The sequence below is a fragment of the Microcaecilia unicolor genome, chromosome 5 (assembly GCF_901765095.1).
Source record: "Microcaecilia unicolor chromosome 5, aMicUni1.1, whole genome shotgun sequence".
NCBI lineage: Eukaryota > Metazoa > Chordata > Amphibia > Gymnophiona > Siphonopidae > Microcaecilia > Microcaecilia unicolor.
Window position 1 is genome coordinate 154,583,719 of NC_044035.1, and position 27,762 is coordinate 154,611,480.

Consider the following 27,762-nt stretch of genomic DNA (forward strand, 5'->3'; position numbering starts at 1 on the left):
TCAACTCATCTTAACAAACTGCACTGGTTTCCCATAGCAGAAGACTCAGGTTCAAAGCTGATTGTTTAGTTTTTCAAATCCTACAAGGTTTAACCTCTGAGCTGCTGACTAAGACCGTTTCACTATTTGTGCTCCAATCTAACAGACTGAAAGAACAACTGATGCTAGCGGCACCATTTCAAAAGACAATTTAATATCAGAAGATTTTCAGCTCTCTATTCTCCCATACTTGGAGTTAAAATAAGGAAAACCCTACCTATTGGCATCATAACAGAAACAGTTATCCTAGCATCAGGAAGAGATTAAAAACCTCTCTGTTTCCAAAGACTGCTTCATAATAATCCATTATGACTTTCTACCTCCTAGTATCAGCCACTAACCTTTCCTATAATGTTTTTGGTCTCATGCATTACACCAGTGATCTCTTAATTTTTCTCACACCTCACACTTAACACTATCTATTTTTGTCTCACATAGAATGTAAACCGCACTGAACCCTGGAAAAGGGGATACTAGCAGTATCCAAGATTTGATTTGATATAAAATGTAAACTGCTTTGATTGTAACCACATAAAGGTGGTGTATCAAATCCCTCCCCTTCCCACCACAGACAGGTAATCTTTGCTCCAGTTTGGCTCAGAAGGCCTTGGTTTGCAGACCTGTTTTGTTTTCAGGTAGCTCAGCCCTCTCCACCTGCCCAGGAGAGGGTGGTTTGTGTTGGGGACCAGTGGAAATAAAAGATCAGCACCCTTCTGTCTTATGACATGGCTCTTAAGAAGTCTCCGTTGAAGTGTAAAGCCTACTTGAAGGAGGTCATTTCTACCATGCTGCAGGCTAGAAGCATTCCACCTCAATGACCTATGTGAGAGTCTGGAGAACTTTTGAGGCGTGGTGCAATACATCAAGAATTTCCCCTCTATCTGCCTTAGTTGTGCATATTCTATCTTTTGTGCCAGTAAGTTTCCATAGAGATTTAGCGTTGAACTCATTTGAGACCAGACATAGCATTCATCCCTTGCAGCACATTTTGGATGTGGTTCATTTTTCTTAGGGGGGTGTGTTGCATATGCCCTCCAGTCCTTAGCTCATTTCCTGAGTGGAATATGAATTTGGTGCTTAGATCCTTAGGTCATTTCCTCCTTTGAAGAGAGGTCATTCTCCCTTTGAAGAGATCAAAAAATGAGAGGGGGAAAAAACAGGCAGCTCCTTGTGATTCTGGGCAAGTCACTTAACCCTCCATTGCCCCAGGTACAAATAAGTACCTGTATATTTAAGCCGCACTGAGCCTGCCATGAGTGGGAAAGCGCGGGGTACAAATGTAACAAAGAAAAAAAAAAATATATATATATATACAACAGAGAGCCATGTTGAAAGATGTCACCCTTAAAACTGTGTCTCTGTAAATCATAGGTTGAGAACCACAATTGTAGGTAAAACACATTCTCCGAGGACAAGCAGACTGGACATCATCACGCATGGGTCATCGTCCGCGACGGCCCAGGAGACCGGAAGTCAAAAAAACTTTCAAAAGTTCTAGAAGCAGCGTGGCGCACACAGGGACAACCCACTGCGCATGCGCGAGTGACTTCCCGCTCGTGACGCCTGCGCACTTCTCTCAGTTTCTTTTTCTCCGCGACTGCTAAGGGGTGGTGTTTTTTCATTGCTCCTCGTCGGTTTTGCCCAGGAGATCGTTTTTTCACGTGTATCGCGTCCTTTTTTCTATTCTTTTTCTAATAGTTCAAATTAAAAAAAAAAAAAGTAGTTTTTTCCCTTAATTTTTAGATTTTTCTCATTTTTTCAAGTTTCCTTTCTTTTTCATTGCAGCCGCTCGGCAGCGTCTTTTTCCCCTCTTTTGTGCCTTTTTAAGTGGCACCATCAAGCCGTTTGATTTCGCGGACGCTATTTCCCCGCCCATGTCAACGAGTACTCCCAGCGGCTTCAAGCGCTGTACTTGCTGCAACCGGACCATCTCGTTTACCGACCCTCACGCGTGGTGTCTCCGGTGCCTTGGGGCCGATCATCTTCCAGCTGCTTGCAAGCTGTGTAAATTATTGAAGAAAAGGACCCAGGTGGCTCGAGAGGCTCAACGCGAGAGACTTTTTTCTGATCGGTCCGTACCTTCGACGTCTGCATCGGTGTCGACGTCGAGGGAAGCAGCACAGAGAGTCCAGGTAATGGCTGCTGAGAGACCACTTTGAGCTGGGAGCAGCGAGGCATCGAGTGGGTCTCCACCCGTCTCGAGGCCTATTGCTATGCAGGCCCCCCAGGACCGACCTGAGTCGGACCCGGCCCCGAGGAGGCATGAGGATTCCAGGTCCTCCTCATCGGTACCGAGGAGTGTCAATGTCGGGTGAAGGCTAAGAAGCATCGCCATCGATCTCCTTCCAGACACGGTACCGAGAAATCCGGGGAGCCAAGGGAGTTGGCACCCGAGAAGTGTCGGCGCCGGAAGGACCACTTACCCTCCATTCAGGAGGTGCCAATGCGTCGGTCGTCCGGCAGCCTGGTACCGGCTCTCGAGCCCCCTCAGATTCTGGCACCAACTCCTGCACCGGCCCCACAGTCTTTTCCGATGGCAGCTCTCGAAGAGCGTCTCCGGGCCATTCTTCCTGGCATTCTGGAAGGACTGCTTCGTCCATCTGCTTCAGTACCACAGGTGCTTGCGCCTCCCGTGCCTACTGCTGAGACGGCTTGTGGCCCATCTCCTGTGAGGAGGTCCCTGCCAGTTGCCACCCGGGTCGACTCTCCCTCGACATCGGTGGAGGAAGCTTCGCAGGAGTCCAGGCAGGGGTCGACTTCTCGACATCCCCCATGAGGACGTCGATCCTTGAAGTCGAGACAGGCTTAGGTTTGGGCTGCTCTTCGAGAGCTTCTGTCCGATACCGAAGAGGAGCGTTCATGGGGAGAAGAGGAAGACCCCAGGTATTTTTTGGAGGAAGACTCCTGTGGGCTTCCTTCTTATCCTACTCCACCTATTGAAGTCAGACAGTCTCCACCTGAGAGTCTTACTTTTTCATCCTTTGTGCAGGAAATGTCTAAGGACATTCCATTTCCCATGGAGGTTGTGGACGAGCCCAGGGCTGAGATGCTCGAGGTCCTGGATTATCCTTCTCCACCTGCAGAGGTTGCAATGGCCCCCCTGCACAATACGCTCAGGGAAGCGATGTTGCGGAATTGGTCTTGCCCTCTCTCTAATTCAGTTGTCAACAAGAAGTCCAAGTCCCAGTACAGAGTCCATGGTGAGCCTGTGATGGTGAAGGCCCAACTTCCTCACGATTCTATTGTGGTGAACTCTGCTCTCAGAAGAGCCAAGAGTACTAGAGACTATGCCTCGGCGCCCCCGGGCAGAGAGTCTAGGACCTTGGATTCTTTGGGGAGGCGTTCGTATCAGGCTGGAATGCTCGCCACCACCAGCTGTACACGAGCATTCACTTATGGAACTCGGTGAGGCAACTGTCCAGTTTAGTTGAAGCTCTCCCTCCGGAGCTTGCTGAACCTTTTCACCAGGTGGTCAGGCAGCAGAAGGCGTGTCGCAAATTCCTGGCCACGGGGGCTTACGACTCTTTTCAGGCCGCATCCCGAGTAGCTGCTCAGGGTATCGTGATGCGCAGACTCTTATGGCTGCATGTCTCAGTCCTGGATCAGAAGACCCAGCAGCGAATGGCGGATGTTCCTTGCCGGGGAGATAATCTTTTTGGAGAGAAGGTTGAGGATATGGTCGATACCCTCAAGAAGCATCATGATGCAATGAATTCTCTCTCCCGCCGGATGCCTTCTGCTAATACCTCCTCCACTAGGAGGTTTTTTGGAGGGAGAAGGTGTGCTCCCTATTCCTATAATAGGCATAGGTACACTCCTACCTCTCGACAGCCTGTTCAAGCTCGCTCCCAGCAGGCTCGCTCTCGTCAGCGGCATGCGCCTAAGGCCCCTTCGACTCCCCAGCAAAAGCAAGGGACGGGCTTATGACTGGCTCCAGAGCAGCATAGCCGCGGTAAAAGTATCCTTTGCTGGACAATCTACCTGTTGGGGGGAGGTTGATATTTTTTCACCAAAGGTGGCCTCTTATAACCTCCAACAGGTGGGTTCTTCAAATAGTCCGGTTCGGATACGCTCTCAATCTGGTATCCAAACCTCCAAATTGCCCACCGGGAGCTCAGTCCTTCAGCTCCCAGCACAAGCAGGTACTTGCAGAGGAACTCTCTGCCCTTCTAAAGGCCAATGCGGTCAAACCCCTACCACCAGGGGAAGAAGGGCTGAGATTCTATTCCAGTACCTCTTTGTACAAAAGAAAACAGGGGGGATGCGTCCCATCCTAGACCTAAGGGCCCTGAATAAATTCCTGCTCCGAGAAACGTTCAGGATGCTTTCCCTGGGCACCTTTCTTCCCATGATTCAGGAAAACGATTGGCTAAGCTCTCTGGACTTAAAGGATGCCTATACTCACATCTCGGTGCTCACAACTCACATATCAGTGCTCCCAACTCACAGGCAGTACCTTCGATTCCGCTTGGGAAATCAGCACTTTCAGTACTGTGTTCAACCCTTCGGTCTAGCATCTGCGCCCAGGGTCTTTACAAAGTGCCTGGTAGTTGTCGCAGCATCGCTACGTAGACTGGGAGTGTATGTGTTCCATTATCTCGACGATTGGCTGCTGTCGTGGACAGGATGCTGGGCTCGATGGACCCTTGGTCTTTTCCCAGTGTGGCATTACGTATGTACTTATGATTGGCTGCTGAAGAACACCTCGGAGGCAGGAGTTCTACGATCCATGCAGATTACTATTCAACTGCTCAAGCTGCTGGGGTTTGTCATAAATTATCCCAAGTCCCACCTGATTCCAGTACAGAAGTTGGAATTCATAGGAGCTCTGTTGAACACATAGACGTCTTGAGCTTATCTCCGCCAGGCAAGGGCAGACAATCTTCTGGCCTTAGTGTCCTCAGCTCGAACATCTCAACAGATCACAGCTTGGCAGTTGTTGAGGCTTCTGGGCCACATGGCCTCCACAGTTCATGTGACTCCCATGGCACGTCTACATATGAGATCAGCTCAATGGACCGTAGCTTCCCAGTGGTGTAATGCTACAGGGGATCTAGAGGATGTCATCCATCTTTCCACTGATTTTTGCAATTCCCTACAGTGGTGGACCATTCGCTCCAATCTGACCTTGGAACATCCATTCCAAATTCCTCAGCCACAAAAAGTGCTGACAACAGATGCATCTCTCCTGGGGTGGGGAGCTCATGTAGATGGACTTTGTACTTATTTATTTGTATCCCACATTTTCCCATCCATTTGCAGGCTCAATGTGGCTTACATTATGCCATAATGGTGAGCGCCATTTCCGGGTCAAGAATTACAAATGATGTTACCTTAAGGTGCATACATGGTGAAATATGATATAATTTGATGTTGCATAGAGGTTCTTGAGTGATAGAGTTAATTATAGCATAAGTTGGATAGTCAGCTATAGAGAGTTCGTGTCTGACATAAGAAATATAGTGATAGTGCATGTTGCGTAATATTCATTAGTAGTCATTTGGTTATCAGTCAGGTGTGGGGGTACGGTTTTGTCTAGTTCATTTATAGTCTGTGGTTAGGATGGAACGTTGTGGTATGCCTTCTTGAATAGGTCGGTTTTCAGCAGTTTTCGGAAGATTGTTAGGTCATGCATTGTTTTTATGGCCTTTGATAGTGCGTTCCAAAGTTGCGTGGATATGTAGGAGAAGCTAGATGCAGCCAGACTCATCTACGTAAAAACAAGATATGAAAGCGCTAAACCCCTAAGGGAGAAACTACACTGGCTCCCACTTAAAGAACGAATTACGTTCAAGATATGTTCCCTAGTTCACAAAATCATCCACGGAAATGCCCCAGCCTATATGTCAGATCTGATAGACCTACCACCCAGGAACGCTAGAAGGTCATCCCGTACATTCCTTAACCTTCACTTCCCCAGTTGTAAAGGCCTAAAATACAAACTAATGCATGCATCAAACTTCTCTTACCCAAGTACACAGCTATGGAACGCACTGCCATTCATCTTAAAAACTACGTATGAACTAACCAACTTCCGCAAATCCCTGAAGACCCACCTATTCAACAAGGCATACCAATAAGATCAGCTACTACCAATGTATTATATCACAACTTACTTACTATCAGGAATGTATTTGTCTATATCTGGTTATTTGAACTTCGATTACGCTATATTCCATGACATCTCTGCCACCCATTATCAACGCTTACCATTATCAGCAATGTTTTGCTTATATCTGCTTGTTTAAATCTCGACCACATTACCTTTATGGCACCTGTACCTATTATCAATATTGTTTTGCTTCTTATATCCAATTGTTAACTCTCGATTATGCTATTCTTTATGTAACAACAACTACTCTGTAAGCCACATTGAGTCTGCAAAGAGGTGGAAAAATGTGGGATACAAATGCAATAAATAATAATAATATTTTAGTCCTTTGCAGCTGGGGTAGTGGAGATTCAGGAATGCACGGGCTGATCTGTTTGTGTTCCTAGTTGGCAGGTCTATGAGGTCTGCCATATAGATTGGGGCTTCACCATGAACGATTTTGTGGACCAGGGTGCAAACTTTGAACGCAATTCGTTCTTTTAGTGGGAGCCAGTGAAGTTTTTCTCTTATGGGTTTAGCACTTTTGTGTTTGGTTTTTCCAAATACAAGTCTGGCTGCTGTATTTTGGGCAGTCTGAAGCTTCTTAAGGATTTGTTCTTTGCATCCTGCATAGATGGCATTGCAGTAATCTTGGTGGCTTAGCACCATAGATTGTACCAGGCTACAGAATATTTCCCTTGGGAAGAAAGGTTTGATTCTTTTTAGTTTCCACATTGAGTAGAACATTTTCTTTGCTGTGTTTTTCACATGGGTTTTGAGTGTGAGATTCCAGTCAATTGTAACTCCAAGAATTTTCAGACTGTCTGAGATATGAAGGATGTAATCTGAGGTATTTATGGTGGTGGGTTTGTTCGTGTTGTATTATGAGGAGAGAATAAGACATTGTGTCTTTTCTGCGTTTAGCTTTAGTTGGCATGCATCCACCCATGAGTTCATTATTTAGAGACTGTGTTTGATTTCATTTGTGATTTCAGTTAGATCGTGTTTGAACGGGATGTAGATTGTAACTTCGTCTGCATAGATGTACGAGTTGAGTCCTTGGTTGGATAACGTCTTAGCTAATGGTGTCATCATTAAGTTGAAAAGGATTGGTGAGAGCAGTGATCCTTGTGGCACTCTGCATTCTGGTTTCCATTGTGATGATGTTTTTGAATTTGATATCACTTGATATGTTCTTGCGGTTAGGAAACCGTCAAACCATTTGAGTACATTTCCTCCAATCCCGAAGTACTGTAGTATGTTCGATAGTATTTGGTGACTGACCATATCGAACGCGCTGGACATGTCAAACTGTAGGAGAAGCACATAATTTCCGGTTGCAATTGTTTGTTTGAATTTGGCTAGGAGAGTGACTAGCACTGTTTCAGTACTGTGGTTAGATCGAAATCCTGACTGATTCATGTAGTACTGTGAATTTGTTTAAGTAATCAGTAAGTTGTTTAGTTACCATGCTTTCCATCAGCTTGACTACAATAGGTATGGACGCTACTGGACGGTAGTTGGTTGTGTCATTTAATTTTTTCTTTAAGTCTTTGGGTATAGGGGTGAGTAGTATATTTACTTTGTCCTTGGGGAAAAGACCATGTTGTAGCATGTAGTTCAAATATGATGTGAGGTCTGTTATGTAGCGATGGGGGGGCGTATTTTATTAAGTTAGTGGGACATCCAGTTTACAGTGGGATTTGGCGAATTTATTGATTGCTTGAGTGATGGTTTCATCGTTTAAGAGATCAAAGTTTGTCCAGATTCGATCTGCTGGGTATTCATCAGGAGTAGGGTCCAGACAGTCCATGAATTTTTCGTGATCGGTGGTATTGAGTGGTAGCATTGCTCGTAGTTTTATAATTTTCTCATTAAAGTATTTGGCAAAGTTTTCTGCTGATGGGGGTGTCTATGCTGGTTGTGATAACCGGAGTGGTGTCTAATAATTTATTCACAAGTTGGTAGAGTTTGTGTGCGTCTTTGTAGTCTGGTCCTATTTTGGTTTTGTAGTATGCTCTTTTAAGGAGTTTGGTCTTTTCAATAAACAGGTCTTCAGATCAACCTCCTGGAATTACGAGCAATCTGGAATGCTCTAAAGGCTTTCAGAGATCGGCTGTCCAATCAAATTATCCTAATTCAGACAGACAATCAAGTTGCAATGTACTACACCAACAAGCAGGGGGGCACCGGATCTCACCCTCTGTGTCAGGAAGCCGTCTAGATGTGGCTTTGGGCTCACCGTCACGGCATGTTTCTCCAAGCCACTTATCTGGCAGGCATAAACAACAGTCTGGCCGACAGGTTGAGCAGGATAAATCAACCTCACGAGTGGTCACTTTACATGGACGTTGTCCGCAAGATCTTCTGAGCGTGGGACACCCCCTTGGTGGATCTTTTTGCCACTCAGACCAATCACAAGGTTCCTCAATTCTGTTCCAGGCTTCAGGCCCACGACAGACTAGCATCAGATGCCTTTTTCCTACATTGGGGGACAGGCCTTCTGTATGCGTATCCTCCCATACCTTTAGTAGGGAAGACTCTGCTGAAACTCAGGCAAGACCGCCGAACCATGATTGTGATAGCACCTTTTTGGCCCCATCAGATCTGGTTTCCTCTTCTTCTGGACTTGTCCTCCGAAGAACCGTGGAGATTGGACTGTTTTCCTACTCTCATCACCCAGAACGAGGGGTCACTTCTACATCCCACCTCCAGTCTCTGGCTCTCACGGCCTGGATGTTGAGAGCCTAGAAGTTGCCTCTTTAGGCCTTTCAGAGGGTGTCTCCCGAGTCTTGCTTGCTTCCACGAAAAAGAGTTATTCTTTTAAATGGAGGAGGTTTGCCATCTGGTGTGACAGCAAGGCCCTATATCCTTTTTCTTGCCCTACACGGACCCTGCTTGAATACCTTCTACCCTTATCAGAGTCTGGTCTTAAGACTAACTCAGTAAGAGTTCATCTTAGTGCAATCAGTGCTTACCATCAACGTGTAGAAGGTCAGCCTATCTCTGGACAGCCTTTAGTTCTCTTCATGAGAGGTTTGCTTTTGTCAAAGCCCCCGGTCAAACCTCCACCAGTGTCATGGGATCTCAACGTTGTTCTCACCCAGCTGATGAAACCTCCTTTTGAGCCACTGAATTCCTGCCATCTGAAGTACTTGACTTGGAAGGTCATTTTCTTGGTGGCTGTTACTTCAGCTCGTAGAGTCAGTGAGCTTCAAGCCCTGGTAGTCCATGCTCCTTATATTAAATTCCATCATAACAGAGTAGTCCTCCGCACTCATCCTGAGTTCTTGCCGAAGGTGGTGTTGGAGTTCCATCTGAACCAGTCAATTGTCTTGCCAACATTTTTTCCCCTTCCACACACCCGCCCTGGTGAGGATAAGTTGCACACCTTGGACTGTAAGAGAGCATTGGCCTTTTACATGGAGCGGACAAAGCCCTATCGACAGTCCGCCCAGCTGTTTGTTTCTTTTAATCCCAACAGGATGGGAGTTGCCATCGGAAAATGCACCATCTCCAATTGGCTAGCAGATTGCATTTCCTTCACTTATGCCCAAGCTGGGCTGACTTTAGAGGGCCATGTCACGGCTCACAATGTTAAAGCCATGGCTGCGTCAGTGGCTCACTTAAAGTCAGCCTCCATTGAAGAGATTTGCAAGGCTGCAGTGTGGTCATCTGTCCACACATTCACATCTCACTACTGCCTTCAGCAGGATTCCCGACGCGACAGTCGGTTTGGGCAGTCATTGCTGCAGAATCTGTTCGGGGTTTAGAATCCAACTCTACCCTCCTAGGCCCTTTTCTGTTCTGTTCCAGGCTGCACTCTCAGTTCTTAATGGTTTCAGGTCAATCTATGTTATGTCCTCACCGTTGCAAGGCCCAATTGACCTATGTTCATTGTTTTGAGTGAGCCTGGGTGATAGGGATACCCCATGCGTGATGATGTCCAGCCTACACAGCCTTGAAGGCTTTTTTAAAAGCCGGAACACGGACCGTGTAGGGACCAAATAAAATTGTTTATTGGAGCATCTTACCCTGAGTTTGGACTGATCTCTTGAAGTTGGTTTCTTTTTTCTTTTGTGCTGTTGAATTTTTTGTGGATTTTGTGAACCCCCTTTTGGCTTTGTGTTTTTTCTTCAAGTCATTTTTATTCCATTGAGCCCAACGCGGCTACATTTCGGTTTACGCCTGCATCTGGGGCATAAACAGTTGTCCTATAGCCTTATGCAGTTTATCTCCAAGTACTGAAACTATATCTGACAGACATGTTCCAATAATAAAGTACTTGATAACAAACTAAAGCCACAGAATTTTAAAACGCTTTGTCACTGAAGCAATAAGGCCACAGGACAGCTGTTCATGCCCCTGATGCAGGCATAAGCTGAAACATGGCTGTGTTGGGTTTGTTTGAATAAAGTGACTTTCACTATACTGCGCTGAACTATTTGTATTTATGCAACTTTTATATACCTTTAAAAGTGGGACTAGCCATAGTATCTCTGGTGTTCCCCCCCTTCAAAAACAAAAAAAACTAGATGGGAAAGGGAGTAGTGGCAGGCAGAACGGTTGAGTGTAGCCCTGTGGCAGACTGGTTTGAGGGAGGAAGGTATGTAGTGAGCGACACCGTGACAGAATTAGTGAGGAAGTAAGTAGTGGTAAGCTTTGGTGAGGAAGGGAAGCAGTGGCAGGTGTTGATGAGTAGAAGGGGGAAATTGCTGCAATTCTGCTTGATGAGGAAACTTCCAAAGATGATAAATTTAATTCCAATTGTTATGGAAGTTCAGGCAACTGGAAGTCTTGGTTAAAGCAAAAAAAAAAAAAAAAAACTTTTTTAAAAATTGAGAAAACTCCAAACATAGAAAAGTATAGTTTGCTTTTGGTGTGCACTTTTTTCAGCATCTTCATATCTCACTTGAAATATTTCAAAATACAATTAACATTAACTTACCATACTTTCCTTTTTATAAATGTATCTGAATGCCTTTTTAAAACTATGGATAGTTACTTTTATTCTGCTAACAATTCTTACACTAGTTGTGATATTTTCTTCTGTTTATGCTCCAGATACATATGTTTAATACAGACCCTGAAGTGTTTATTTTCTTGGTGAGCACACGAGCCGGAGGCCTGGGTATAAACTTGACAGCAGCAGACACAGTCATCATTTACGACAGTGACTGGGTAAGCAAGGTTAAGCAGGCCATACAGCTGTAGATGTGCCTCAGGCAACTAGAAACAAATAGGTTACAATCTGATTCCTGTTACAGAGCCAAACTTTTTAATAAATAGTAGTGTCTGCGGAAGACATGAAAGATGGCTGTCTATTATAGTTTTAGTACATATAAGTATTGCCACACTGGAAACGACCAAAGGTCCATCAAGCCCAGCATCCCGTTTCCGTGGCCAGTCCAGGTCACAAATACCTGGCAATATACCAAAAAAGTTCAATACATTTTATGCTGCTTATCCCAGAAATAAGCAGTGGATTTTCCCCAAATCAATTTAATAATGGCCTATGGACTTTTCCTTTAGGAAACCGCACAGACCTTTTTAAAACCCCACTAAGCTAACCACCTTTACCACATTCTCTGATAACAAGCAGCTCCACAGACGGAGTCATGAAGTTTCATGTTTGTTTTGTATAAACCAGACATGAGGTGGCCTGCCATTGGTTAGGTCATGGTAAGCTATGATAGCTGATAGATGGAGATGTTCAGAACTTGCCTTCAGACCAGACTTCTTCTGCTGTTTAAAAGTAGCCACATAGTATCTCCTTTTGCCTGCTATCATGAGCTGAGTTCCCCCCACCCCAGGAGAGAGACAGGTGCTCTACAAGAGGTTATGATATGGGGGAAAACATTGGGAAATATATTTGCACAAAAAAGGTGGTGGAGACACATAAAGCAGACTTGCTTATCTGTAATAGGAGTTCTCCTCAGATACCTGAAGAATATAGCCACACTGTATGGTGACATCATCCTAATAACTCCGGTGTGGGAATGTTCTTCCATAGTTCAGAAAAACCTTTGGTAGGCTTTCTGAGCTTGCACAGGTGTTGTCACACTATTTTGGGTCCTCCCTCCTCTCCAGGCCATAATAAAGCTGGCTTTATAATATAGAGAAGGGTGGGAAAGCGTGGCTGCATTCCTCTGCTGTCTACAGGGGAATCCCTAATACAGGTAAGAAAACCCACTGTAGAGGGATTACCAAGCTGAGGATTACCATGTGGAAATCTGGTGATAGTTAATCCAGGAAGAACACAGTAAGTAGACAGACTGTGAGCTCGATGGTGACTCCAAGCAGTGATGATTGGAAGATGTGTAGACAGAGGACCAAGTTGCAGCTTTGCAGTTGTGCTCTATAGAGGTCTAGCAGAGGGTGGCAAGCAATGTTGCTTTGCATGTTGATACAGGAGGTCAGCATATAGTGGCATTGCAGTAGCATGACTTCATGCAACCCATGTGTCAAGACTGGGGTTAAGAGACAAATAACTGCAAACACTTTGGATGTCTTTAGTGCCTTGAAGGTAATACAGCAGGGTGCATCTGCATTCTAGTGTGTACAATTTTTCTCTGCACCACTGGAGTGAGGTTTGGAGAAGAAAGCTAGGAGGATTTTGGTCTGGTTGAGGTGGAATTTGGGATAGGTACAGAGTACTACCATATTGAGGAAAACCAGGATACAAGGAGAATAGTGCACCAGGATTTACAGTTTGATTAACTCTTCAAGGATGTTATAGCATTCATGAATATCCTCTTCCAGGGTAGATACTCTAGTGGTGCCTGACCCAGTGATTCAATTGAAGCTTCCAGGAGCTGGGCAAAGATAATGATAAGGTTCCATGAAAGGGTTGGGTTGCATAGGGGAAGTTTCATGTTTGTTTTGTATAAACCAGCACAACATGGGGTGGCCAGACAGTGGCCTGCCATTGGTTAGGTCATGGTAAGCTACAGTGGCTGATAGATGGAGATGTTCAGAACTTGCCTTCAGACCAGACTCCAAGAGAAGAAAAAGGTTTAACAAAGTGCTAGGGACTGGGCTATGCATAAGGTTTTGATGATCAGCCTTGCACTGGTGGGCAAAGTCGTCCATTTGAACTGATAGGATTTTCTACTTGAGCTTCTCCTGGAGGTCAGGATATCTTGGACCTCCCATGGAACAAGAAGACAGGCAGTTATTTGCATCCAATGTCCATGCTGTTGGAGAAGAGTGTTGAGGTTGGGTTGTAACAGATGGCCTGCTACTGAGTCAGGAAGAAGAACTTGGTCCCTAGGGAGATTGGATAATTCACTGCTAGAGAGATCAGTCACAAATCAGATTTGTCTTGGACAAGTGGGACACCACTTGGATTACATGAGCCTTGTCCTGGATGATTTTTCTTAAGGACATCAGAAGGAAGGAGGAAATGCAAAGAGATGGCTTAATAAAAAGAAAAAGATACTATGCGTTAGTCTTTGGGAGGACTCATGGAGCAGAAAAAGGCACTTCTTGTTCTGTTGAGGAACCAAACACCTGAATAGTCGAAGGACAGTTTGTGGGGACCTAATTTTGAAGCTCAGTTTTTTCTGCTATCTGAGATCCCCCAGAAGATATAACTTGAAAGGTTGACTTCATGGAGACTGTAAGGCTCCATATTGTGGTTGCCTCCTGACAAAGCCTTTCATATCCTGAACTACCTTGTTTCTTGATGTAAAGCAGGGTAACCCAGTAGTGCAAATGAAGGTGTTGGTTTTCCCTTGATCTCTTCTCTTACTACTACTATTACTACTTAACATTTCTAAAGCGCTACTGTTTAACAAAGAGGACAATCCCTGCTCAAAGGAGCTTACAATCTAAAGGACGAAATGTCAAGTTGGGGCAGTCTAGATTTCCTGAATAGAGGTATAATGGTTAGGTGCCAAATGCGATATTGAAGAGGGGTGCCTTGAGCAAGGATTTGAAGATGGGCAGGGAGGGGGCTTGGCATATGGACTCGGGGAGTTTATTTAAAGCATAGGGTGAGGCGAGGCAGAAAGGGCGGAGCCTGGAGTTGGCGGTGGAGGAGAAGGGTACTGAGAGGAGGGATTTGTCCTGTGAGCGGAGGTTTCGGGTAGGAACGTAAGGAGAGATGAGGGTAGAGAGGTAACGAGGGGCTGCAGATCGAGTGCATTTGTAGGTTAATAGGAGAAGCTTGAACTGTATGCGGTACCTGATCGGAAGCCAGTGAAGTGACTTGAGGAGGGGTGATATGAGCATATCGGTCCAGACGGAAGATAAGACGTGCAGCAGAGTTCTGAACCGGATTGAAGGGGGGATAGATGGCTAAGTGGGAGGCCAGTGAGGAGTAGGTTGCAGTAGTCAAGGTAATGAGAGAGTGGATGAGAGTTCGGGTGGTGTGCTCAGATAGTAAAGGGCGAATTTTGCTGATGTTATAGAGAGAGAAGCGACAGGTCTTGGCTCTCTGCTGGATATGAGCAGAGAAGGAGAGGAAGGAGTCGAAGATGACTCCGAGGTTGCGGGCAGATGAGACGGGGAGGATGAGGGTGTTATCAACTGAGATAGAGAGTGGAGGGAGAGGAGAAGTGGGTTTGGGTGGAAAGACAATAAGCTCGGTCTTGGCCATGTTCAGTTTCAGGTGGCGGTTGGACATCCAGGCAGCAATGTCGGATAAGCAGGCCGATACTTTGGCCAGGGTTTCCACAGTGATGTCTGGTGTAGAGAGATAGAGCTGGGTGTCGTCAGCATAAAGATGATATTGGAAACCATGAGATGAGATCAGGGAGCCCAGGGAAGAGGTGTAGATTGAAAAAAGAAGGGGTCCAAGGACAGATCCCTGAGGAACTCCAACAGAGAGCGGGATGGGGGTGGAGGAAGATCCATGAGAATGTACTCTGAAGGTACAGTGGGAGAGATAAGAGGAGAACCAGGAGAGGACAGAGCCCTGGAACCCAAATGAGGACAGTGTGGCAAGAAGTAAATTGTGATTGACAGTGTCAAAAGCGGCGGATAGGTCGAGGAGGATGAGGATGGAGTAGTGACCTTTGGATTTGGCAAGGAGCAGGTCATTACAGACTTTAGATAGTGCTGTTTCTGTTGAGTGTAGAGGGCGAAAGCCGGATTGAAGCAGATCGAGGACGGCATGAGAGGAGAGAAAATCAAGGCAACGGCTGTGAACGGCTTACTGTTAAGAAGGCCCAAAGGTTCCATCTGGTTGAAGTAGAAGGCCATTTCTCTTTGTGCCTACAATTCCTTAGCACATAAATGAAGTGTACTTACCCAACCAGATGTAGATGCATCAGTTGTAAGAATGTTCTAGTACTGGTATCCATAAGGTCCACTCTGTGACCTTGGATACCTGCCATCAGCGCAAAGTACATTTTATGCTTAGCATTTGGATAACTGTAGGTAAGGGATTGGTGATGTTGAATGCTGTTGGAGTTAAAAGCTGCCACTGAAGCATCTTCATACATACCTTGCAAAGGAGAGAGCAGAGAATCTTCTCTGGGTACGTGAGAGATTTGGTGACATAAAGACTGAGATAGAAGAGAATATGTCTGTTTATTGATGGTCTGTTTTAATTTCCTTAAAAAATCAAAAATATTATTACTTTGTTTAGAGTCTAATATTTTGCTCTAGTTCTTTACAGCCCTAGAACATTAATAAGTATTAGATTGGTTAGAAAGTCTTAATTTTTTTTTGCCTTAATGTAGTATTCTTTCCTACTCACTGCAGGCAGATCTTTTAATTTATAATAAATTATCCAAATTAAGAGAACAAGAGGGAAATTTGTCACCACAAGGTATTTTCATTAGCAAGTGAGTAACCCTAAAGAAAACAAAATAAAAGCATGAAATATGCAAAATCTTCTTAAGGCCCTTTCCATTACATTCTATTCCCACTATGCCAGGACAAGTGGGTAGTTATGTCCATCACCCAGCAGGTGGAGATGTAAAATCCAGAACTGAGCCCTACTACCTAGCCACGTGCTAGTTGCCCAGTTCCTCAGTACCTTCTATCTCTAGCAGGTGGGTGGACATACTTCGTTTGTCTTTGAGTGGCAGTTGGGGTCTTCTGGTCCGGTTGATGACTGGTTCCCAGTGGAGTCTCCCCTGAAGAAAATTTAGACATACCTGGTGGTGCTGGGTCCCTGTCCTCCTCCGGCCTGGAGGCTATTTTCCCTTTTTTCCCTCCCTAGTCTCTTTAGTGCAGTGCCTGTACAGCAACCAAAAAAAATAAAAATGAAAGGCACTTCTATCCGCTCTTGCAGAGCGGCTCCAAACCGGCAATGTCGGTTGTGGCAGGGGAGGAGAGGAGGTGGGAGAGTCCTCCATTCTGCAGAATCCAGGCGGTGAGTGGAACGTTGTCGGTAGACCGGGGTGGCACTCGCGTGTTCCCTTGATGTGCCTTTTCTGTGTGGCGCTAGCGCTTACAAAAAAAAGAGAGAGAAGCAGCGTAGAATGGAAGCATGCTAGCTTTTTTTCCAGTGCACCTGGTTGGGTCGGACCAACAGCGGGTTGTTGAATCCCAGCGGCATGTTGGCCCCTGCAGAGAGTCTGAAGCGCTTTTCGTTCTGTAGGGGTCGACGCTTCTCTTCAGGCTCCTGCATGGTGTGTAGGTTGGGATCTCTGAGTGAAGGAGGGGACGTCAGCCATTTTGTTCCCTGCAAGCAGGGAGTGCCTGTGGCAGAGAGTGCAGCTATCGCTGCAGGAGTCTTGCCTGCTCAGGGGGTTCCTTTTTCTCCTGAGTTCGTCTTGTTGCTCCACCAGGCATTCTTATTGAAGCAGGGGGACGCTCCTCTGCCAGCTCCAGGGGGTGTGGAGTTGGACTTAGCCCCCCCCCCCCCCCCCCACAAGAGGTTTTGGACTGGCGTTCTGGATGACCCCTTGGAATGCATTTCCTCGGGGTCACCGGGGTCAGACGTGGAGTCCACATCCTCGGCGGGCCCCTCTGTACTGGAGCCTTTGGAGGAGGGGGAACTCCACTCTGGGGATGGGGATGACCCTTTGGTGCTCTGGCTTTTCTTAGCGGCTCTCTCAATTTCGTAGCCTGTGGGGGGGTCCAGCCGTCTGGCCCCATGAAGGGGCTGAGGGGGCCCTCTAAGGCGTTCCCAATGCATCCGGATAATTAAGATTTGATATCCGCGGAATGAAATACTCCTGATGCAGGCCTGCGAGTGGGCAGAGCCATGACCTGCTGGACAGGGCTCCCCATTCCTCTCCAATGCTCTGCAAATCCTAATGCCAACTCTAAGCTGGTGTAAGGTTTGCCGCAGCGGGAGCACCCTTGTTTGGCGTGCTGCCCCTTGAGCATTGGGAAGGAATATGTAATGCCCTGTTTAGTATGCATTTGCATGCTACTTGCAGTCAGAGCCGGCAAGCTCTTTTCACACACTCGCCAGCTCTAATCATTGGCGGGAGCAAACATGGGCGCTAGTATGGTGCTAATAGCCTCTAGTGCCTGCATTTGCTTCTGATCATTGGGACATGTGAATCGTGGAGGAGGTGGGGGTTAGTTTCTCAGCTCATTTTGTTAGTAATCATTTATTTAGTTATGAGAACTTATTGATTCCGCAAGTCCTAGCAGTAAGAGATGGTGCACTGGAATAGGTTCATCTTTCCCATCAATAGTCCATATCTAAGCCCTTTTAAAGTACCTGTGAAACAGTTTTTAAAAGGCTATGCCTTTAATGTTGTTAATAAGTCATGCCCCAGAGTGATTGGATATATTGTCATCAATGAGTCCTCCTTTCCACGTGATCAAATCCTGGTGTGCTATACCATAAAAAATGCAGATCTATTTGTAGAGTTTCTAAAGGCTATTGTATAATAACTGAAAGATGCAGAGTTCTAGCTCTCTGCTAAATATAGTGCATTTTCTTTTCCAGAATCCCCAATGTGATCTGCAAGCGCAAGATAGGTGCCACAGAATTGGTCAGACAAAGCCAGTTGTCGTGTATCGCCTTGTGACGACGAATACTATTGATCAGAAGATAGTGGAGAGAGCAGGAGCCAAGAGGAAACTAGAAAAACTGGTCATTCATAAGAGTTAGTTCTCAAGTTTTTGTTTTTTTATGAACAATTCGTAGGTTATGAGGGACTATATCAGCATTGGTGGCAGCAATATTGAAGTTAAATGGCAAAGCTATTTGTGTTACTTGGCATGAGAAGGGATTTTGCCAGACAGTGATACTGGACTACTGGGAGTTCGGAGAGGATAAGCGATACGACGGCTGCTGAGCGGGGCATTTTCACACTCGGCAGCCATGAGTTAAATGCTGTGCCTTTACATGGTTTAAGGCTTTAGCTTAAGCAATACTCTTTAGTTTGAGCAAAGTGCAATAATTAACTAAATGTAACGTGCACCATGAATATAGAATTGTGTGAGAAATGAAAGATAAAAAGATTTGTTTGCGAGAGGATTTTAATAGGTGATGGGTGCAGTTGTTTATATGAATGAGGGGAACATGTTCTTATGCAGACAGTGTAATCCTGTTTTTATGTGGACAGAGTAATTATGTTCTCCGAGGACAAGCAGGCTGCTTGTTCTCACTACTGGGTGACGTCCATGGCAGCCCCTTCAATCGGAGATCTTCACTAGCAAAGACGTTTGCTAGCCCTCGCATGTGCACGCACACTGCGCATGCGCGACTGTCTTCCCGCCCGAACGGGCTCGTGTTCGTCAGTCTTCTTTTTTCTGTGGCTTGGGACAGCTGGTGACATGCTTCGTGTGAAGGCAAAGAAGCATCGGCACAGGTCACCTTCCAGACGTGGTGTCGAGAGCTCTGGGTCGCCGAGGGATTTGGCACCCACTAGGCATTGACACCGGGAGGAACGCTCACCCTCCATTCAGGAGGTGTCGATGCGCTCTACCCTGGACAGCCCGGTACCGCCTCTGCGTCCCGGACAGATTCTGAGTCCGTCGCCTGGGATCCTGAAGGAGCTGTTGCGCCCTTCTCCGGTACCAGGGGTGCCTGCGCCTCCGGTGCCGTTGAGTGAGGTGACGGCTGGCCCCTTGCCCGTGGTGAGGTCTCAGATACCGGTACCGCTTGCGGTGCCTGCGTCGGCTGCCTTCCAGGCGGACTCCCCGACGACATCGATAGAGGGAGCTTCATCGCCGCCGGTGTGTCCACGGAGTCGAGGCGGGCACAGCTTTGGATGGAAGTTCATGAACTCGTGTCTGATACCGATGGTGAGGCCTCATGGGAGGCAGAGGAAGACATCATATATTTCTCTGACGAGGAGTCTGACGGTCTTCCTTCCGACCCCACTCCCTCTCCTAAAAGACAGCTTTCTCCTCCCAAGAGCTTATCTTTTGCGGCCTTTTGTCCGGGAAATGTTTACGGCCATTCCCTTCCCTGTGGTTACGGAGGATGAGCCAAGGGCTGAAATGTTTGAGCTTTTGGACTATCCTTCATCACCTAAGGAATCGTCCACAGTACCCATGCATCATGTCTTGAAGAAGACACTGCTGGAGAACTGGGTGAAGACCCTAACTAATCCCCACATTCCCAAGAAGATAGAATCCCAGTATCGGATCCATGGAGACCCAGAGTTGATGCGGACTCAGTTGCCTCACGACTCTGGGGTTGTGGATCTGGCCCTTAAGAGAAGGTCAAGAGTTCTAGGGAGTATGCATCGGCGCCCCCGGGCAGAGACTCTAAAACCTTGGATTCTTTTGGGAGGAAGGCCTACCATTCCTCAGTGCTCATCGCCAAAATCCAATCTTACCAGCTCTACACGAGCATTCATATGCGGAACAATGTGCGGCAGTTGGCGGACTTGGTGGATAAGCTCCCTTCTGAGCAAGCCAAGCCTTTTCAGCAGGTGGTCAGGCAGCTGAAGGCGTGTCGTAAATTCCTGGCCAGGGGTGTTTATGATACTTTTGATGTCGCGTCCAGGGCCACTGCTCAAGGTGTGGTGAATCGCAGACTCTCATGGCTGCGTGCCTCCAACCTGGAGAATAGGATTCAGCAGCGGATTGCGAATTCTCCTTGCCGGGGGGGATAATATTTTTGTAGAAGAGGTCGAACAGGTGATAGAGCAGCTCCACCAGCGGGACACCGCTTTCGACAAATTCTCCTGCCGGGCTCCTGCAGCATCTACCTCAACTGGTAGACGTTTTTATGGGGGAAGGAGGACTGCTCCCCTACTCGAGTAAGCGTAGGTACAAACCTCCCTCTCGCCAGCCTGCTGCTCAGGCAAAACCCCAGCGCGTTCGTTCTCGTCAACAGCGTGCGACTCAGCAGGCCCCTGCGGCTCCCCAGCAAAAGCAAGGGACGGGCTTTTGACTGGCTCCAGCAGAGCATAGCCGAAATCAAAGTGTCCGTGCCGGACAATCTACCGGTCGGGGGGAGGTTAAGATTTTTTCACCAAAGGTGGCCTCTCATAACCTCTGACCAGTGGGTCCTCCAAATAGTCCGGCTAGAATACTACCTCAATTTGGTTTCAAAGCCTCCAAATTCCCCACCGGGAGCTCAATCCTTCAGCTTCCAGCACAAGCAGGTACTTTAAGAAGTAGCTTCCTAACCTTGCTTCAATAGTGGAAAACGTTCTTTTGCTTTATTAATCCTTGTCCTGCCTTTGGACTGTCAACTCTGAAGTGACAGTAAAAAAACGTTAAAAAAAAAAAAAAAAGCCTGCTTACAACTTTGGCTAATTTGCAGTGCATTCACTTTCTCATGAAAACCCATCAGGCCCACTGGCGAAACGCTCTGCATCTGACCTTATTCAATGGCAGAGTGATATACTGGGAAACAGGCCAGGTTTACAATGGCCAAACGAGTGAATTGGACGGAAGCTTTGTTCTTCCCCTCTTTCTAGCTCTCCTTTTTATGTCAGTCTTCCTCTAGTTAAGCTCTGCTCATTTGTTTCAGCAGTGGCTCAAGGGCTTGGGAGGAGGGGTGTGAGAATTTTAAGGATCCCAAGTCTGGGAGAAGAACTACTCAATGTTTTTCTGTAGTGGGTTGAGTACCACCCTTTATATACACAGTAAAGCCATCTAATCCAATTGTCACCTTTACTAAGTAGAGTAACAACAGTGCCAAAGTTTTCTAATGACTGCAACACCCAATTGCCCCAGCTCTTACCATGGGAAGAGTTCACAGCAGAAACTGTAAGCAATTTGGAATTAAACAAAGGAAAGCAAAATAAGCTTTAACATGAAGGATATGAAAAGACCGAGGTCAGAAATATGTTTAATTTAGATCAGTAGGCAAGCAGTCTCCTCTGTTCATAAGGTGGGGCCTCCTTAGAGATGCACCTTCAACAGGTAAAATGTCCATTGTCTCTTCTGATGGGTCTTTACAAGGAAGTTCTTCTTAGTGAGGTATCGTACCTAAGGTATGCTGAAGATTTTGCTCCAGCCCCTACTCTCTATATTTTATTAAATCTCCGCCCTTCTCAGCACCAATGCGGTCGAGTTCGTGCCACCAGGGCAAGAAGGGCTGGGATTCTATTCCAGGTACTTCCTTGTGGAAAAGAAAACAGGGGGGATGCGTCCCATCCTAGACCTAAGGGCCCTGAACAAATATCTGGTCCGAGAAAAGTTCAGGATGCTTTCCGTGGGCACCCTTCTTCCCATGATTCAGGCAAACGATTGGCTATGCTCACTGGACTTGAAGGATGCTTACACTCACATCCCGATACTGCCAGCTCACAGACAGTATCTTCGATTCCGCCTGGGAACACGGCATTTTCAGTACTGTGTGCTACTCTTTGGTCTCGCCTCCGCGCTCAGGGTGTTCACAAAATGCCTGGCTGTCGTAGCGGCGTCTCTACGCAGACTGGGAGTGCACGTGTTCCCTTATCTCGTCGATTGGCTGGTGAAGAACACCTCAGAGGCAGGAGCTCTACAGTCCATGCAGATGACTATTCGACTTCTGGAGCTGCTAGGGTTTGTGATAAATTATCCAAAGTCCCACCTTCTTCCAGTTCAGAAACTCGAATTCATAGGGGCTCTGCTGGATTCTCAGACAGCTCGTGCCTACCTCCCGGAAGCGAGGGCCGACAATCTTCTGTCCCTTGTTTCCTGGGTACGAGCGTCTCAGCAGATCACAGCTCGGCAGATGTTGAGATTGTTCGACCACATGGTCTCTCCACAGTGCATGTGACTCCCATGGCTTGCCTTCACATGAGATCAGCTCAATGGACCCTAGCTTCCCAATGGTATCAGGCTGCTGGGGATCTAGAGGATGTAGTCCGGCTGTCCACGGACTTTCTTCAATCCCTGCATTGGTGGACAATTCGGTCCAATCTGATTTTGGGACGTCCCTTTCAAATTCCTCAGCCGCAAAAAGTGCTGACCACGGATGCATCTCTCCTGGGGTGGAGGGGAGCTCATGTCGATGGGCTTCACACCCAAGGGAGTTGGTCCTTCCAGGAACGAGGTCTACAGATCAATCTCCTGGAGTTGAGAGCGGTCTGGAACGGTCTATGGGCTTTCAAGGATCGGCTGTCCCAACAAATTATTCAAATTCAGACACAAATCAGGTTGCCATGTATTACATCAACAAGCAGGGGGGCACCGGATCTCGCCCTCTGTGTCAGGAGGCCGTCAGAATGTGGCTTTGGGCTCGCCAGTATGGCATGTTTCTCCAGGCCACATATCTGGCAGGCGTAAACAACAGTCTGGCCAACAGGTTGATCAGGATCATGCAACCTCACAAGTGGTCGCTCAATTCCAGAGTGATACGCAAGATCTTCCAAGAGTGGGGCACCCCCTTGGTGGGTCTTTTTGCCACTCAGCTCAATCACAAGGTCCCTCAGTTCTGTTCCAGACTTCAGGTCCACGGCAGACTAGCGTCGGATGCTTTTCTCCTGCAATGGGGAGAGGGCCTCCTGTACGCTTATCCTCCCATACCTTTGGTGGGGAAGACTTTGTTGAAACTCAAGCAAGATCGAGGCACCATAATCCTGATTGCACCCTTTTGGCCGCATCAGATCTGGTTCCCTCTTCTTCTGGAGTTGTCCTCCGAAGAACCGTGGAGATTGGAGTGTTTTCCGACCCTCATTAGGTAGAACGAGGGGGCGCTTCTGCATCCCAACCTCCGGTCCCTGGCTCTCACGGCCTGGATGTTGAGAGCGTAGACTTCGCCTCCTTGGGTCTCTCCGAGGGTGTCTCCCGAGTCTTGCTGGCTTCCAGGAAAGATTCCACTAAAAAGAGTTACTTCTTTCTATGGCGGAGGTTTGCCGTCTGGTGTGACAGCAAGGCCTTAGATCCCCGCTCGTGTCATACACAGACCCTGCGCGAATACCTTCTGCACTTGTCGGAGTCTGGTCTTAAAACCAACTCTGTAAGGGTTCATCTTAGTGCTATTAGTGCATACCATTACCGTGTGGAAGGTAAGCCGATTTCTGGACAGCCTTTAGTGGTTCGCTTCATGAGAGGTTTGCTTTTCTCAAAGCCCCCCATCAAACCTCCTACAGTGTCATGGGATCTCAATGTCGTTCTCACCCAGCTGATGAAACCTCCTTTTGAGCCACTGGATTCCTGCCATCTGAAGTACTTGACCTGGAAGGTCATTTTCTTGGTGGCAGTCACTTCAGCTCATAGAGTCAGTGAGCTTCAAGCCCTGGTAGCTCATGCTCCTTATACCAAATGTCATCATAACAGAGTAGTCCTCCGCACTCACCCTAAGTTCTTGCCGAAGGTGGTGTCGGAGTTCCATCTGAACCAGTCAATTGTCTTGCCAACATTCTTTCCCCGTCCGCATACCCGCCCTGCTGAACGTCAGCTGCACACATTGGACTGCAAGCAAGCATTGGCCTTCTATCTGGAGCGGACACAGCCCCCCAGACAGTCCGCCCAAATGTTTGTTTCTTTTGATCCCAACAGAAGGGGAGTGGCTGTCGGAAAATGCACCATCTCAAATTGGCTAGCAGATTGCATCTCCTTCGCTTACGCCCAAGCTGGGCTGTCTCTTGAGGGTCATGTCAAGGCATATAGTGTTAAAGCCATGGCAGCGTCAGTGGCCCACTTGAAGTCAGCCACTATCGAAGAGATTTGCAAGGCTGCGACGTGGTCATCTATCCACACATTCACATCGCATTACTGCCTACAGCAGGATACCCGACGTGACAGTCGGTTTGGGCAGTCGGTGCTACAGAATCTGTTCGAGGTTTAGAATCCAACTCCACCCCCACCCCCCCCCACCCCCCCACCCCCACCAGGCCCATTTTTATTCTGATCCAGGCTGCACTCTCAGTTAGTTGGTTAAGTTTAGGTCAATCTCAGTTATGTCCTCGCCGTTGCGAGGCCCAGTTGACCATGTTTGTTGTTTTGAGTGAGCCTGGGGGCTAGCGATACTACTACTACTACTTAACATTTCTAGAGCGCTACTAGGGTTACGCATAGCTGTACAAATTAACAGCTAAGGAAGGTCCCTGCTCAGAAGAGCTTACAATCTAAAGGACGAAATGTCAAGTTGGGGTAGTCTAGATTTCCTGAACTGTCTAAGCATATTCTATAACATACTGTGTGTAAATTTTAAGTCACATAGTTGAAAAGGGGCGTGGTCATGGGTGTGGAATGGGTCGGTCGTGGGCATTTCTAAAATCTATGCGCGTGCTTATAGAATACACCCGCTCCGTGCCTAATTTAGGTGTTGGAATTTCCACCAGATTTTACTTGGCTTAATTGACCGTGACTAAATTTAATCGCGTGGAGCGGCACTCTGCATATTCTATAAACCACGTGGAAATTTAGGCTTATTCTATAAAGTACGCCTAAAATAAGGTGTAATTTATAGAATTTAATTTTGGTGCCAAATTTGTAGGCGTGATTATATAGAATCTAGTCCTAAGGGGTCAATATTCAGCTGGTGGCCACCAGTATTATTCCTGGATATTCAGTGCTGGGCCATGTCCACACTTTGGCATTGAATATCCAGTTTATGCAGAACTGGCTAACATATAGGCGGTTAAAACAATATTCAGAACTTAGGTAGTGAGAACAAGCAGCCTGCTTGTCCTCGGAGAAAGCGAAAGCTACATACCTGTAGAAAGTATTCTCCGAGGACAGCAGGCTGATTGTTCTCACCTACCTGCCCGCCTCCCCTTTGGAGTTGTGTCTTCCCTTGTCTTTGTCTTTGCTCTATACTGGACTGACGAACACGAGCGCGTTCGGGCAGGAAGACGGTCGCGCATGCGCAGTGTGCAAGCACACGCAAGGGCTAGCAAACATCTTTGCTAGTGAAGATCTCCAATTGAAGGGGCTGCCATGGACGTCACCCAGTAGTGAGAACAATCAGCCTGCTGTCCATCGGAAAATACCTTCTACAGGTATGTAGCTTTCACTTTATCATGTAATTAAGTAGTCAGCAGCTTTATAACTCAGTCTTCCATTTTGAAGTCATTACAGAGAGTTATAGAACATATATTTTGAACTTTGTAGGCACTGTTATTGATTTACATTGCTGCAATTGTTTGTTTGTGTTGCACTTTTTTTGTTGTTGTTGTTGTTACATTTGTATCCTGCGCTTTCCCATTCATGGCAGGCTCAATACGGCTTACATGGGGCAATGGAGGGTTAAGTGACTTGCCCAGAGTCACAAGGAGCTGCCTGTGCCTGAAGTGGGAATTGGACTCATTTCCTCAGTTCCCCAGGACCAAAGTCCACCACCCTAACCACTAGGCCACTCCTCCACTCCTTTTGGATGGAAAACGTATTGAGAGGCACTGGGTGTGTTTAAAAAATTAAGATCAGTGTGAATTTTCAATGATCGAGAAACTTGTCCACCATTTAGGGTGGTAATCCACCTCTGTAGTGGATATCCCTGTATGGGTGAGTTGCATCTCAGAGAAGTTTCCACTTTCACTTAAAAAAAATTTTTGCACTATGTTTTCCTTTAAATACTGTAGTGGTTTCTATTCCTGGCAGCAACATAGAACAAACAATATAATTATATGGATTCAATAAGTGGATACATAAAGGAAGTGTCACCCAAAATTATAATGTATAAGAGAAGTTCCTACACAACCTTGTAATTTTAGTACTCCGGTTGTTTCTTTATAGTGGTTTTAGCATGACAGTCAAAGGGTATAAATTAAGCCTTGACAAATTTTCCTTGGATCTAGGAGCCAGCCCATAACGTTAGGAGCTAATGACTAGGGTGAAGAGCTGAGGGGATCTCTTTCCCAGGTCTGCTGCAGCTCCTTTAGACCCTGATTTACTAAGGCTGTTCTTTGATTCTGTGTCTGTGAAGCAGATTAATAAATTAGACCCTTAAATTCAATTTGGTGCAGGGTCTCCCCCCCCCCCCCCCCCCCCCCCCCACACACACACTTTTGTAACCTGTCCACATTAATCTCTATGATAATCGCACTTCTGTGCTCCAGTTTCTCTCTGTGTCCCCTGCCCCCCCACACACACGTTTTCACGCTCTTAATCCTAGTCTGTCTCTCTCTCTCTCTCTCTCGACACTGACTTGCTGTGGACATTAACCAAAGTAAATTTTAAATGTAGCTGTTAAGTTCTTTTCCTTGATCGCACACAACCAGTTCAGACCAGACAAGTAGGTTATGTCTCCCTGCCCGCAGACGGAGACAGAGAAAAACGCTCAAAGCTCACCCCGTTTCCCTTATAGGGGGCTGGTAATGCCTTCTGCTTTTCAGTATATCTGTATCAAAGCTAAAAATCCAGGATGTAAAAAAAATATATATATATGTTCTTTTGTTTATGCTTTCACAGCATCATTAAAAACCAAACCTAATGCAGCCAAAAGCATCTCTCCTTTGTCAGTAACCCAGAAGACTCTGGAGTGATCTGTTGTTTAAATTTCACCTTATTAGCCATATCAGACCAACCCAGACTAGTGGGAAGTAGCAAGAAAAAGCCAAGACAGCTCTCGGGACTCTTGCATTCAGAGCGGAGACATTCATGGCCTGAACACGCAAACATAAGTACTAAAATTTGGAGTGCAATGGAGATAAGACCTTGGTCCTGCCATTATTCTCTAGAAAGAGATTATGACTCTGCCTATAAGAACTCCTGCACCCTCACCAAGAGGTTCATCTACACTCTGGTACCTGTAACCTCTTACTGTTGTGGCCTGAGGCAGTTGCCCAGTGACCTAGAGATCAGTTCCTTAGAGATTGGCTAGGGATGGGTCCCAAAAGGCAAAGGAGTTTATCAGAACATGGAAGGATCTGGGAACCTACAACGGAGACTTATGCACAGCTTGGGCATGTCTCTTCCCATCCTCGTCTGACTCTCCTACAGTCGGAAATGATGAGCCTAAATTCATGCAGGCAGAAAAGGTATACCACCTTCCATAGGCAAACTTAGGGAGAGGGTACCCTACTAGACCTGAGAGGAAGGGAAATCAGAGCCACCAGGACTGACTGACTATTCTTTTCTATATGGAGACTTATAATTCACTTTTAAGCCCTAAAGTACAAAGCGGAGAACAGAATAAGAAACTTCCCAATTGGAAGGAATTTACATAACATTTTACAATTAAAATATAGCAATAAAAATACAAAAAATTACATAATCAGGATGAAGTGTAGGTTCCAAGAAGAAAAGACCACTTGAAATAGGAGTCTCGCATACTTTCCTCTGAATTATGTTTTACAGGGGGAAAACTCTGTCCTGACCCAGTTGAGGGCTAGAAGGGCTCTCAAGTATGTTCCCATCAGCTAATGGTGTCACATTGG

General features: G+C 46.6%; 1 protein-coding gene across 1 annotated transcript in view; it reads left to right on the top strand.

Annotated features, from left to right (window-relative positions):
* HELLS (helicase, lymphoid specific) overlaps nucleotides 1–27,762 on the top strand; it is a 351,006-nt gene that overhangs the window by 275,193 nt on the left and 48,051 nt on the right. The window contains exons 18-19 of the mRNA XM_030203455.1: nucleotides 11,195–11,311; nucleotides 17,994–18,153. Coding sequence (XP_030059315.1) covers nucleotides 11,195–11,311; nucleotides 17,994–18,153 — 277 coding nt within the window. The remainder of the gene's footprint in view (nucleotides 1–11,194; nucleotides 11,312–17,993; nucleotides 18,154–27,762) is intronic.